At 47.7% G+C, this 12266-nt stretch overlaps 1 protein-coding gene across 1 annotated transcript in view; it reads left to right on the top strand.

The window, feature by feature from the left end:
- Nucleotides 1–383: 383 nt before the first annotated feature.
- The window catches only part of UBE2R2 (ubiquitin conjugating enzyme E2 R2), an 87208-nt gene continuing 75325 nt past the window's right edge, over nucleotides 384–12266 (top strand). Inside the window, exon 1 of the mRNA XM_038743664.1 lies at nucleotides 384–728. Coding sequence (XP_038599592.1) covers nucleotides 552–728 — 177 coding nt within the window. The 5' untranslated portion in view covers nucleotides 384–551. The remainder of the gene's footprint in view (nucleotides 729–12266) is intronic.

Genomic DNA, 12266 nt, shown 5'->3' with positions numbered 1-12266 from the left:
CCTCGGCTCCGGCGCCTCGCGCGCCCTCCGGCCTGAGGAGGAGAAGGAGGGCTGAAGAGCGCGCGCGCCCGTCAATCGCCGCGAGATCGGCCGCCGCGCGCGCCCTCCCAACGTTCTGCGCGCGTTCGCGCCCTCCGGCCTGAGGAGGAGGGCTGAAGAGCGCGCGCGCGCCGGTCCGGTCCGCCTTCCACCCCCTCGGGGGGGGGGGGGGGAGAGCGCGCGCGCGCCCGTCAGTCGCCGCGGAGACGTCGCGAGATCGGCCTCCGCGCGCCCCCTCCCACCCAACGTTCTGCGCGTGCGCGCGCCGCCCGCCTCGGCTCCGGCGCCCCGCGCGCCCTCCGGCCTGAGGCAGAGGAGGAGGAGGGCTGAGGAGAGCGCGCGCGCCCGTCCCCGTCCGTCCGTCCGCCGTTGTCGGTCGTTGTCGGCGGTCCGGTGTGAGGGGCCGGGGCTCCGGGTCCCGGGGCCTGGGCCTCGGCCCTCCCGGCCTCCCGTCCGTCCGTCCGTCCGTCCGTCCGTCCCTCCCGTCCGTCCGTCCGTCCGTCCGTCCCGCCATGGCCCAGCAGCAGATGAGCAGCTCCCAGAAGGCCCTGATGCTGGAGCTGAAGTCCCTGCAGGAGGAGCCGGTGGAGGGCTTCCGGATCACCCTGGTGGACGAGTCCGACCTCTACAACTGGGAGGTGGCCATCTTCGGGCCCCCCAACACCCTCTACGAGGGGGGATACTTCAAGGTAAAGGGGCCGGCCCTTCGTACGAATAACAATAATAATATTATTAATAATCAATCAATCAATCAGTCGTATTTAGGGAGCGCCTACTATGTGCAGAGCACTGTACTAAGCGCTTGGGAAGTACAAATCGGCAACACATAGAGACGGCCCCTACCCAACAGCGGGCTCACAGTCTAGAAGGGGGAGGCGGAGGACAAAACCAAACATACCAACAAAATAAAATAAATAGGATAGATAGGTACCAGTAAAATAAATAAATAGAGTAATAAATATGTACAAACATATATACAGGTGCTGTGGGGAAGGGAAGGAGGTAAGGCAGTGGGGATGGAGAGGATATTTCAGAGCGCTTAATAATAATAATTATGACTGACTGACTGAAGTTAGATTGAATTCTGTTTGTTCTGATGACTTGTCCACATGCTTCGTTTTCAGTAATCAGTCAATCATTCAATCGTATTGATTGAGCGCTTACTGTGTGCAGAGCACTGTACTAAGCGCTTGGGAAGGACAAGTTGGCAATATATACAGATGGTCCCTACCCAACAGTGGGCTCACAGTCTAGAAGGGGGAGGCGGAGAACAAAACCAAACATACCAACAAAATAAAATAAATAGGATAGATATGTGCAAGTAAAATAAATAAACAAATGGAGTAATAAATATGTACAACCATCTATACGTATATACAGGTGCTGTGGGGAAGGGAAGGAGGTAAGATGGGGGGGATGGAGAGGGGGACGAGGGGGAGATGATGGTGTTGGTTAAGCGCTCACTATGTGCCCAGCACCGTTCTAAGCGCCGGACGACCGGGTGGTCCCAAAGTGGGGCTCACGGCCTTCATCCCCAGTTTGCACATGAGGGAACTGAGGCCCAGAGAATAATAATAATAATAATAATAATGGCCGTTATTAAGCGCTTACTCTGTGCAAAGCACCGTTCGAAGCGCCGGGGAGGTGACAAAGCGATCGGGTGGTCCCAAAGTGGGGCTCACAAGTCTATGTGTTGCCAGTTTGTACTTCCCAAGCGCTTAGTACAGTGCTCTGCACATAGTAAGCGCTCAATAAATACGGTTGATGAAGATGATGATGATGATCATCCCCATTTTACAGATGAGGGGACTGAGGCCCAGAGAAGAATAATAGTAATGATGATGATGGCAGTTACTAAGCGCTTACTCTGTGCAAAGCACCGTTCTAAGCGCTGGGGAGGTTACAGGATGACCGGGTGGTCCCAAAGTGAGGCTCACAGCCTTCATCCCCATTTTACAGATGAGGGAACTGAGGCCCAGAGAATAATAATAGTAATAATGATGGTGGCAGTTACTAAGCGCTTACTCTGTGCAAAGCACCGTTCTAAGCGCCGGGGAGGTGACAAGGCGATCGGGTGGTCCCAAAGTGGGGCTCACAAGTCGTCACCCCCATTTTACAGATGAGGGAACTGAGGCCCAGAGAATAATGATAATGATGATGGCATTTGTTAAGCACTTACTCTGTGCAAAGCACCGTTCTAAGCGCTGGGGAGGTGACAGGGTCATCGGGTGGTCCCAAAGTGGGGCTCACAGCCTTCATCCTCATTTTACAGATGAGGTGACTGAGGCTAAGAGAATAATAATAATGATAATGGTGGTGGCATTTGTTAAGCGGTTACTCTGTGCAAAGCACCATTCTAAGCATTGGGGAGGTGACAAGGTGATCGGGTGGTCCCAAAGTGGGGCTCACAGCCTTCACCCCCATTTTACACATGAGGGAACTGAGGCCCAGAGAATAATAATAATAATAATGACATTTGTTAAGCGCTTACTCTGTGCAAAGCACCATTCTAAGCGCTGGGGAGCTTACAGGGTGATCAGGTGGTGCCAAAGTGGGGCTCACAGTCTTCATCCCCATTTTACAGATGAGGGAACTGAGGCCCAGAGAATAATAATAATAGTAATGATGATGGCATTTGTTAAGCGCTTACTCTGTGCAAAGCACCGTTCTAAGCGCTGGGGAGGTGACAAGGTGATTGGTCCCAAAGTGAGGCTCACAGTCTTCATCTTCATTTTACAGATGAGGGGACTGAGGCCAAGAGAATAATAATAATAATAATGGCATTTGTTAAGCGCTTACTCTGTGCAAAGCACCGTTCTAAGCGCTGGGAAGGTTACAAGGTGATCGGGTGGTCCCAAAGTGGGGCTCACAGTCTTCATCCCCATTTTACTGATGGGACTGAGGCCCAGAGAATAATAATAATAATGATGGCATTTGTTAAGGGCTTACTATGTGCAAAATACCGTTCTGGGGAGGTTACAAGGCGATCGGGTGGTCCCAGAGTGGGTCTCACAGTCTTCATCCCCATTTTACAGAGGAGACCCAGAGAGTAATAATAATGATGGCAGTTATTAAGCACTTACTATGTGCCAAGCACCGTTCTAAGGGTTGGGGAGGTTACAGGGTGATCAGGTGGTCCCAAAGTGGGGCTCACAGCCTTCATCCCCATTTTACACATGAGGGAACTGAGGCCCAAAGAATAATAATAATAATAATGATGATGGTGGCATTTGTTAAGCGCTTACTATGTGCAAAGCACCATTCTAAGCGCTGGGGAGGTTACAAGGTGATCAGGTAGTCCCACGGGGGGGCTCACATTAATCCCCATTTTACAGATGAGGTCACTGAGGCCTAGAGAAGTGAAGTGACTCGCCCAAAGTCACACAGCTGACAGTTGGCGGAGCCGGGATTTGAACCCATGACCTCAGACTCCAAAGCCCAGGCTCTTTCCCCTAAGCCACGCTGCTTCTCTGTACAAAGCACTGTTCCAAGTGCTGAATAATAATAATGGCATTTATTAAGCACTTATTATGTGCAAAGCACTGTTCTAAGCGCTGAATAATAATAATAATGGCATTTATTAAGTGCTTATGTGCAAAGCACTGTTCTAAGTGCTGAATAATAATAATAATTATAATGGCATTTATTAAGCGCTTACTGTGTGTCAAGCACTGTTCCAAGCACTGAATAATAATAATAATAATAATGGCATTTATTAAGTGCTTACTATATGCAAAGCACGGTTCTAAGCACTGAATAATAATAATGATAATGGCATTTATTAAGCGCTTACTATGTGCAAAGCACTGTTCTAAACGCTGAATAATAATAATGGCATTTATTAAGTGCTTACTATGTGCCAAGCACTGTTCTAAGCACTGAATAATAATAATAATAATGGCATTTATTAAGCGCCTTACTATGTGCCAAGCACTGTTCCAAGCCCTGAATAAGAATAATAATGGCATTTATTAAGCGCTTACTATGTGCCAAGCACTGTTCTAAGCGCTGAATAATAATAATGGCATTTATTAAGCGCTTACCATGTGCCAAACACTGTTCTAAGCACTGAATAATAATAATAATGGCATTTATTAAGCGCTTACTATGTGCCAAGCACTGTTCTAAGCGCTGAATAATAATAATAATGGCATTTATTAAGCACTTACTATGTGCAAAGCCCTGTTCTAAGCGCTGGGGAGGTTAAAGGTGATCAGGTTTTCCCATGGGGGGCTCACAGTCTTAATCCCCACTTTACGGATGAGGGAACCGAGGCCCAGAGAAGTGAAGTGACTTGCCCAAAGTCACACAGCCGACAATTGGCGGAGCAGGGATTTGAACCCATGACCTCTGACTCCAAAGCCCGGGCTCTTTCCACTGAGCCACGCTGCTGAAGCGCTTGGGACGTCCAAGTCGGCCACGTCTAGAGACGGGCCCTCCCCGACAACGGGCTCCCGGTCTAGAAGGGGGAGACAAGACAACCAAACAATCCCCCCGCCTGGCCTCCCCCCATTCGTCTTTTCCCTGCCGGGGAGATCGATTGATCGATCGGCGCTCACTCCGGAAGGAACGCTGTGCTGAGCGCTCAGGAGAGTGCCCCGACCCCCCCACCCCCCCATTTTGGCTAAGCAAAATTGCCGTCGACCTGACCTGCGGTCGACCAGCGCTTAGAACAGTGCTTTGCACATAGTAAGCGCTTAGTAAATGCCATTATTATTATTATCACCTTTGTGTTCCCCCCCAGGTGCTTAGAACAGGGCTTGGCGCAGAGTAAGCGCGTCACAGATGCCATAAAATATATTTTTAAAAAGGGCAGACAACAGCGTGTGGCACAGTATGTTGCCAACTTGTACTTCCCAAGCGCTTAGTACAGTGCTCTGCACAGTTAGTGCTCAATAAATACGATTGAATGACTGCCAAGTGCTCAACACATATCATAATTAGAATTCTTATCATTATTATTATTATTATTAACAGTTGAGGGATTCTCCCCCTTCTAATAATGAAGATGGCATTTGTTAAGCGCTTACTATGTGCCAGGCACTGTTCTAAACACTGGGGGGACACAGGATGATCAGGTTGTCCCATGGGGGGCTCACAGGCTTCATCCCCATTTTACAGATCAGCCCGTTGTTGGTAGGGACCGTCTCTCTGTGTTGCTGACTTGTCCTTCCCAAGCGCTTAGTACAGTGCCCAGCACACAGTAAACGCTCAGTAAATACGATTGAATGAATGAATCTATGACCCCGGAGGGGGCTGTGGGTGTGGGGTTGGAGGGGCGTCCTCCTCCATTCCTTCAATCGTATTTATTGAGCGTTTACTTTGTGCAGAGCACTGCACTAAGCGCTTGCCCCAGAAAGCAGCCCGAGGGTGGGGGGAGCGAAGCCTGATGGACGGCTCCATGCCCAGTCTGGCCGGGGTTGTCAAAGTGCCCCGCCTAAATAATAATAATGATGATGGCATTTATTAAGCGCTTACTACGTGCAAAGCACTGTTCTAAGCGCTGAGGAGGTTACAAGGCAATCAGGTTGTCCCACAGGGGGTTCACAGTCTTAATCCCCATTTTACAGATGAGGTAACTGAGGCACAGAGAAGTGAAGTGACTTGCCCAAAGTCACAGCTGACAGTTGGCGGAGCCGGGATTTGAACCCATGACCCCTGACTCCAAAGCCCGGGCTAAACAGCAGCCGCAGGGCTCATCTGCGTCATTCTTCAGTTTTCTTTTCAATCGTATTTATTGAGCGCTGACTGTGTGCAGAGCACTGGACTAAGCACTTGGGAAGGACAAGTCGGCCACAGATAGAGACGGTCCCTCATTCATTCATTCATTCAATTGTATTTATTGAGCGCTTACTGTGTGCAGCGCACTGGACTAAGCGCTTGGGAAGTACAAGTTGGCAACATACAGAGACGGTCCCTACCCAACCCTCCCCGACAACGGGCTCACAGGCGAGAAGGGGGAGACAGACCACAGAACAAAACGTGTAGACAGGTGTCAAAACCGTCAGAATAAATAGAATTATCGCTATAGGCACATCGTTAACAAAATAAATAGAATAGTAAGTATGTACAAGTAAAAATAGAGTAATAAATCTGAACAAATTATATACAAGTGCCGTGGGGGGGGAAGGAGGTGGGGGAGGAGGAGAGGAAAAAGGGGGTTCAGTTTGGGAAGGCCTCCTGGAGGAGGTGAGCTCTCAGTATTCATTCATTCAAGCATATTTATTGAGCGCTTACTGTGTGCAGAGCACTGTACTAAGCGCTTGGGAAGTTCAAGTTGGCAACATATAGAGACGGTCCCTGCCCAGCAGCGGGCTCACAGTCTAGGAGGGCTTTGAAGGGAGGAAGAGAGGTAGTTTTAACATCATCAAGAAAACCGGGTCGGAATCGGCCTCCTTGTAGTGCCCCGCTTGGGCCGGTCAGGTGAAGTTAGGGACCACTCGGCGTGAAGTTGCTCAGTGACAGGGATCAAGGAGTTCCTTTTATTGGAGGTGGTGGTGGTGGTGGGGAGGAAAGCTAAGGCCCAGGGAAGGAGAGCAGGAGAGCTGGGGAATTTTCTGTGGGAAGGGAGAAGCCATCAGTGAGTCATTTTGGGGGTTATGTTATTGTTTTGAAGGGAGGGGATATTTTCGCACAAGCCTTAAGGCAGAGTGCCTTAGTCATGGAGGTGTGATGTATAGCCAGTATTTTTAGCGCTTCCCAATTACTTAACTCTTATTTTCCTTCAGATGGGAGCTCCGGGTTTTAGATATTAATAATAATAATGATGATGATGGCATCTGTTAAGCGCTCACTACATGCAAAGCACTGTTCTCGGCGCCGGGAGGGCTACAAGGTGATCAGGTAGTCCCACGTGGGGCTCACGGTCTTCATCCCCATTTTGCAGGGGAGGTAACTGAGGCTCAGAGAAGTTTAGAGAAGCAGTGTGGCTCAGTGGAAAGAGCACGGGCTCTGGAGTCAGAGGTCATGGGTTCAAATCCCGGCTCCGCCAACTGTCAGCTGTGTGACTTTGGGCGAGTCACTTCACTTCTCTAGGCCTCAGTGACCTCATCTGTAAAATGGGAATTAAAACTGTGAGCCTCCCGGGGGACAACCTGATCACCTTGTCACCTCCCCAGCGCTTAGAACAGTGCTTTGCATGTAGTAAGCGCTTAATAAATACCATTATTATTATTATTATTTAGTGACTTGCCCAGGGTCACACAGCAGACGTGGCGGAGCCGGGATTAGAACCCATGACCTCTGACTCCCAAGCCCGGGCTCTTCCCACTGAGCCATGCTGCTTAACTGGGTCAGTCTGTAGGGTGGATTTTCCAAGTAGTGAAGTGTGTGTGTGTGTGTGTGGGGGGGGGGGGGGTTCGCCTTATGATCCAGAATAATGGAATAATGCTAGTTCAAAGCGCGTTACCTCAGAAGGTGTTTGTTAACTCGGATCAAGCCCGGCACTTCATTTTATCTTTTAAAGGGTCGAGTTGGTTGGCCCCGTCCAAGTCACCACCCATACTTCTGCACTTCAGAGTAATTTTCATCTCTTTAGGAAGGTGTCAGTCAAACCGTATCCGCATTTTGCTGTATCTATGTAGAGGCCCAAAACACTTAATTGGGTAGTGGTCCTGCCTTAATGGACTTTTTTTTCCCAGCGGTTTCAAGGTTCATGTGTGGATCCTGGGGGAATAGTGCAGAGAGCTTAAAATGTAAGGTGAATACCTTTTTCCCTTAATACAAATGGAGTGTTTCTACCACCCGCTTTCCTTTCACTGAGATAGAGGGAAATCCAAAGATCTGATCCTAGTATCTTAGGGGCCGGTAGTCGTAGAGGGGGAATTGACTGTCGTCTAGAACCTCATCCTGCCGGGCTTCATTCTCAATCCATGTTTGGGGGTGGGGGGCAGAATGGTTAACTTTGGTTAACCAAATCAGAGGCCAAACGGATGGAAGGGAGGTGTGAGCTGGAGATGAGGAAGAATGGAAAAAAGGAATTCCACAGGCGGCAAAACTTTTGATTTTCATCTTTGTCAGCTCCTCTTCTACTCCTGAAAAATGTCTTCATTGCAGTTAAGTTCAGGATCCAGTGCCTACTATAGCTATTTTCCTCCATCTTTAATCCTTTCATTCTGAAGTTTACAGGCGGGTTGAAACATTCTTTTTTAAAGTACAGTTTAATTGATTCTTCTCAATGGCTGGTGCCGGCCAACAGGATTAGTGGAAAAGCTCGGATGACTGAAAAATACCCTTTTCAACAAAGGCTTGTGGTGGTCTGGCTCCGGCAAGCCCCTTTGTCAGGTATCCAGGCTGATATTTGGGGTGAAGGATCGAGCCGAAAAGCTGCCGTTCTTCGTGGCGAGAGCCGTGGGGTTGAGCAAGCCTGGGTAGCCTCAGCCGTCTTCACCGTTGCCACTCAATTTTGCCTTCTGGCGGGGGTGGGGTGAGTGTGTGTGTGGGTTTGTGTGGTGACCGTGTCAACTGTGTGATCAGCGTGCCCAAGCCTCATGGAGGTGGGGGCGTGGTTGATCTGCAACACGGATGAAGTGCGTCTGGTTAATGGAGAGCGTTCTGCCACGTCTGCTCTCCTACACTCTGAAGGTTGGGCGTCTTTGGAGAACTCAAGTTATGGAAAGCTCGTGATTTACTCCTCACTCTGTTCTCGTGCTGTCGACATGCAGGCAGTTGTTTCTTCCGATACGCTCGCATTCTACCCCGCCAAGTGCACGTTGTTAGAAGAACGTATCCTAATTCGGCCATTGCATCCACCTAGGCTGTTAACTCATCCTCTAGTCTGTAAGCTGGTTGTGGGCAGGGAACATGTCTACCAACTCTGTATTGTACTCTCCCAGGCACTTAGTACAGTACTCTGCACACAGTGAGCACTCAATACCTATGATTGATGGATGGCTGAGTGGACTGTAGGGGCTTTCTAGACTGTGAGCCCACTGTTGGGTAGGGACTGTCTCTATATGTTGCCAACTTGTACTTCCCAAGCGTTTAGTACAGTGCTCTGCGCACAGGAAGCGCTCAATAAATACGATTGATTGATTCCATCGGGCAGGTGAGCCTCAGGGCCCAGAACTTGCATGAAGGTGTTGATTATAGTGATGGCATTTTGCCCAGTGTCAGCGCGCCTCATTCATTCATTCAATCGTATTTATTGAGCGCTTACTGTGTGCAGAGCACTGTACTAAGCGCTTGGGAAGTACAAGTTGGCAACATATAGAGATGGTCCCTACCCAACAGTGGGCTCACAGTCTAGAAGGGGGAGACAGAGAACAAAACAAAACATATTAACAAAATAAAATAAATAGAATAAACATGTACAAATAAAATAAATAAATAAATAGAATAATAAATACGTACAAACATATATACAGTCCAGCCGCTCTGGGGCACAGAGGGCAGCAAGCGGTAAATGGGCATGGACGTAGGACACTGTGGAGATCTGTGGGCACGGCCCTTTGAGGGCTAAATCGACATCAGAATAGTGCCAGCGCCGTCGAACTGCATGAATCAGTAGCCTCTGTGGTCTTCGCCACCCACGTTTGCCAGTTATATTCGGGATTCCGGCCGAGCCCGTCCACCTTGTGAAATGCCCTAGATGGTTCTTTTAGTTAAAAATAAATAAATAAACTTTTCCCAGCCGTTGGTGTGGTTCCAGTAAGCACTCCCTGACTTCTAGTTATTAACCACCACAGGGAGGTGTAGAGTTGGACTTAAAAATGTCAGTAGACATGGCCACTCCCTTTCTACCCTCCTTCCCCCCCGGCTCAAATCCTGTGATTTAGCCTCCTGTGCTTGCCTTTCTCTCCCTTAGCATTTTGCCTTGCCTGTCAAGTAATCCCGGCCCTAGCACTCATCTGCTGGGTGACCTTGGACTTGTCACTTAACTTCTCTGGGCCTCGGTTACCTCATCTGTAAAATGGGAATTAAAGCTGTGATTCCCCAGGTGAGACATGGGCTGTGTCCAACCTGATCGTCTTGTATCTACCCCAGCATTTAGTAGAGTGCCTGGCACATAGTAAGCACTGAAAAAAATAATGGTGTTTGTTTAGTAACAAGGACCTTATAGCTCTTTAAGCCCACCAGGACGATATTTGTTAGAGGCAAACTGATGACAGAGGAGACATGAACAATTAACAGTAGCAATAGCTTCAAACCCCATTGTTTTCTGCTTTACTGCTTTTACTGGACAAGGGTTTTAGGTCCTTTGTCCACAGCTGCAGTTAGGCAGTTGGAGGTTTGCCTTCAGCCACTCCGCTGTTTTATCAGATGTTAACGTTAGGTTCCGAGGAGTTCCTTGTAGAGTTTTCTTTCCCTTTAATTTGGGTACTATTTTCCAACATTAGTGAAACTGCCAGATATTTTTTCAGTTCGGAACTTGGCTTCCTAACCTTTTTACATTAAGTGACTTCCTACTCTGAGCCTCTTTACCCTGGTATATCTGTCTAAGTTGATCCTTTCACCAGTTAGCTTCCCCTCCAACTATTCTGATAGAGGCCTGTCCAGCTCCCTTTTTGTGATCTATCCGGGTGGGTGTTTTTGCAGTCTCTCTAATCAGCGTGGTTCTTATTGTAGAAAGAGGTTGGCCCAGCCATCTTGGGTTTTAGGACAACTCCATGACTTGAAATAACTCGCTGTGTCTTTGAATTGTGGTCTTGGAGTCTGTGCTTTTATTCAGCGGTCATCGACTGACTCTTGGAGTGTGCTTTCCCCCACTCCTCATCTCCCCAGTGGAAGCTTATTCATTTTAGTCCCAGACTATCACAGCAACTTTTAGCACGTTATTGGAGAGAGGGCTTTGTCTGCAATTTCTCCCTGAACTTGTACTTGCTGTGGGGCACGCCAGAGTTGTATTGCACTACTGAAAGAATAAACTTTTGACCAGGCAAGACCTTGTTAAAATTGATTCCTCTTTCTTTTACTGGTTCTACCCATACTTTTCCACCTTGAAGACTTTCACAATCTCTAGTGAGCCCGTTTCTAGACTGTGAGCCCGTTGTGGGCAGGGGTTGTCTCTCTCTCTTACTGAATTGTACTTCCCAAGCGCTTAGTACAGCGCTCTGCACATAGTAAACACTCAATAAATACAACTGAATGAATGACGGGAGATTCCTCCATTTAATTTTTTCAATTGAGCCATATTATAGGAGGAAATTTCAAGGTAAACATTTCAAAAAGAGGGAGTAGATATGCCACTTCAAGGTCACAGTGCATCTTGGGCACAAATAATGTAAAATAGCACACATAATATAAAAAAAAGTATTCTAAGCCTTTTCAGTCATTTGCCTGGCTACCTTGTAGGAATTAAATAATAGAGTCATTAAAATTCATTGCATTTAACAAAAAAAACCTAATTGTCTTCCTCCATTTTGTCCCTCCAATCTGATAAAAGGAGAATATAGCAGTTTAGTAGTTTTAGGATGGGGTGACACATATGCCTAAGGCTCCTAAAGGGTCTCATTCTACTAAGCTTACCAAAAAATGCTTTAATTGGTAGGCTGATTATGCTATTTGTCTTCAGATCCTCTTGGTCATTTCACTGCTCATTAGCACTGCCGACAGGTCTGCCATCAGTGAAGAGAAGTCATTTTTTCTATAGCTGTCAATTCTGGAAGCCGTACCTAGAGGAGCTCAAAGAAAAGTTTGGTGAAGCCCAGTTTTTAAAGAAGATGTTTAAATTGTCTATGGGCGTGATTCATCGATGCTCTCTCTTTCTCTCTCTGTCTCTCTCTCTCCTCCAGTAGAATGGACAATTAATGGAGTGTTGACCCTTTGTCTCCAGTAGGCTTCCTGGTAGCTAATTAGGAAAGCTAACTGATGTATCCAGCTGACCAAATAACATAGTCTACTTGGCTCATTTCCACTAATTTTGTTAGCAGGAAAATCAATTCATTGGAGCCTCCTTCTGCCTATTCTGATAGTACTGGCATCTTTCTGGATGCTTATAAATAAAATAAATGCTTCACAGCAGGGTGTAGGATTTTTTTTTCCCCTCTGAGTTGAAGATTTAGGCAAAAATAACTGAAATGAGAACTGATTCCTAATTTAAGGTCCTTAGTGACCTTTCTGTTGTAGTGTAAGTTTGTGAAGGCCAAGGTACCTCCTTGCCCATAAATAAATTGTGCCCATATTCCCTCTGGGGAGAGACGAGACTGGAATGCTTTAGGCCCTGATCTAAGATGCTTCCTCTCCTCTCCCCACCCCACCTTCTCAGGTTTCTCCATCTCAAACAGCTC

Source organism: Tachyglossus aculeatus, chromosome 3, assembly GCF_015852505.1.
Source record: "Tachyglossus aculeatus isolate mTacAcu1 chromosome 3, mTacAcu1.pri, whole genome shotgun sequence".
Lineage (NCBI taxonomy): Eukaryota > Metazoa > Chordata > Mammalia > Monotremata > Tachyglossidae > Tachyglossus > Tachyglossus aculeatus.
Note: the sequence above shows the minus strand (reverse complement) of the source record. Positions and strands in the feature narration are given on the sequence as shown.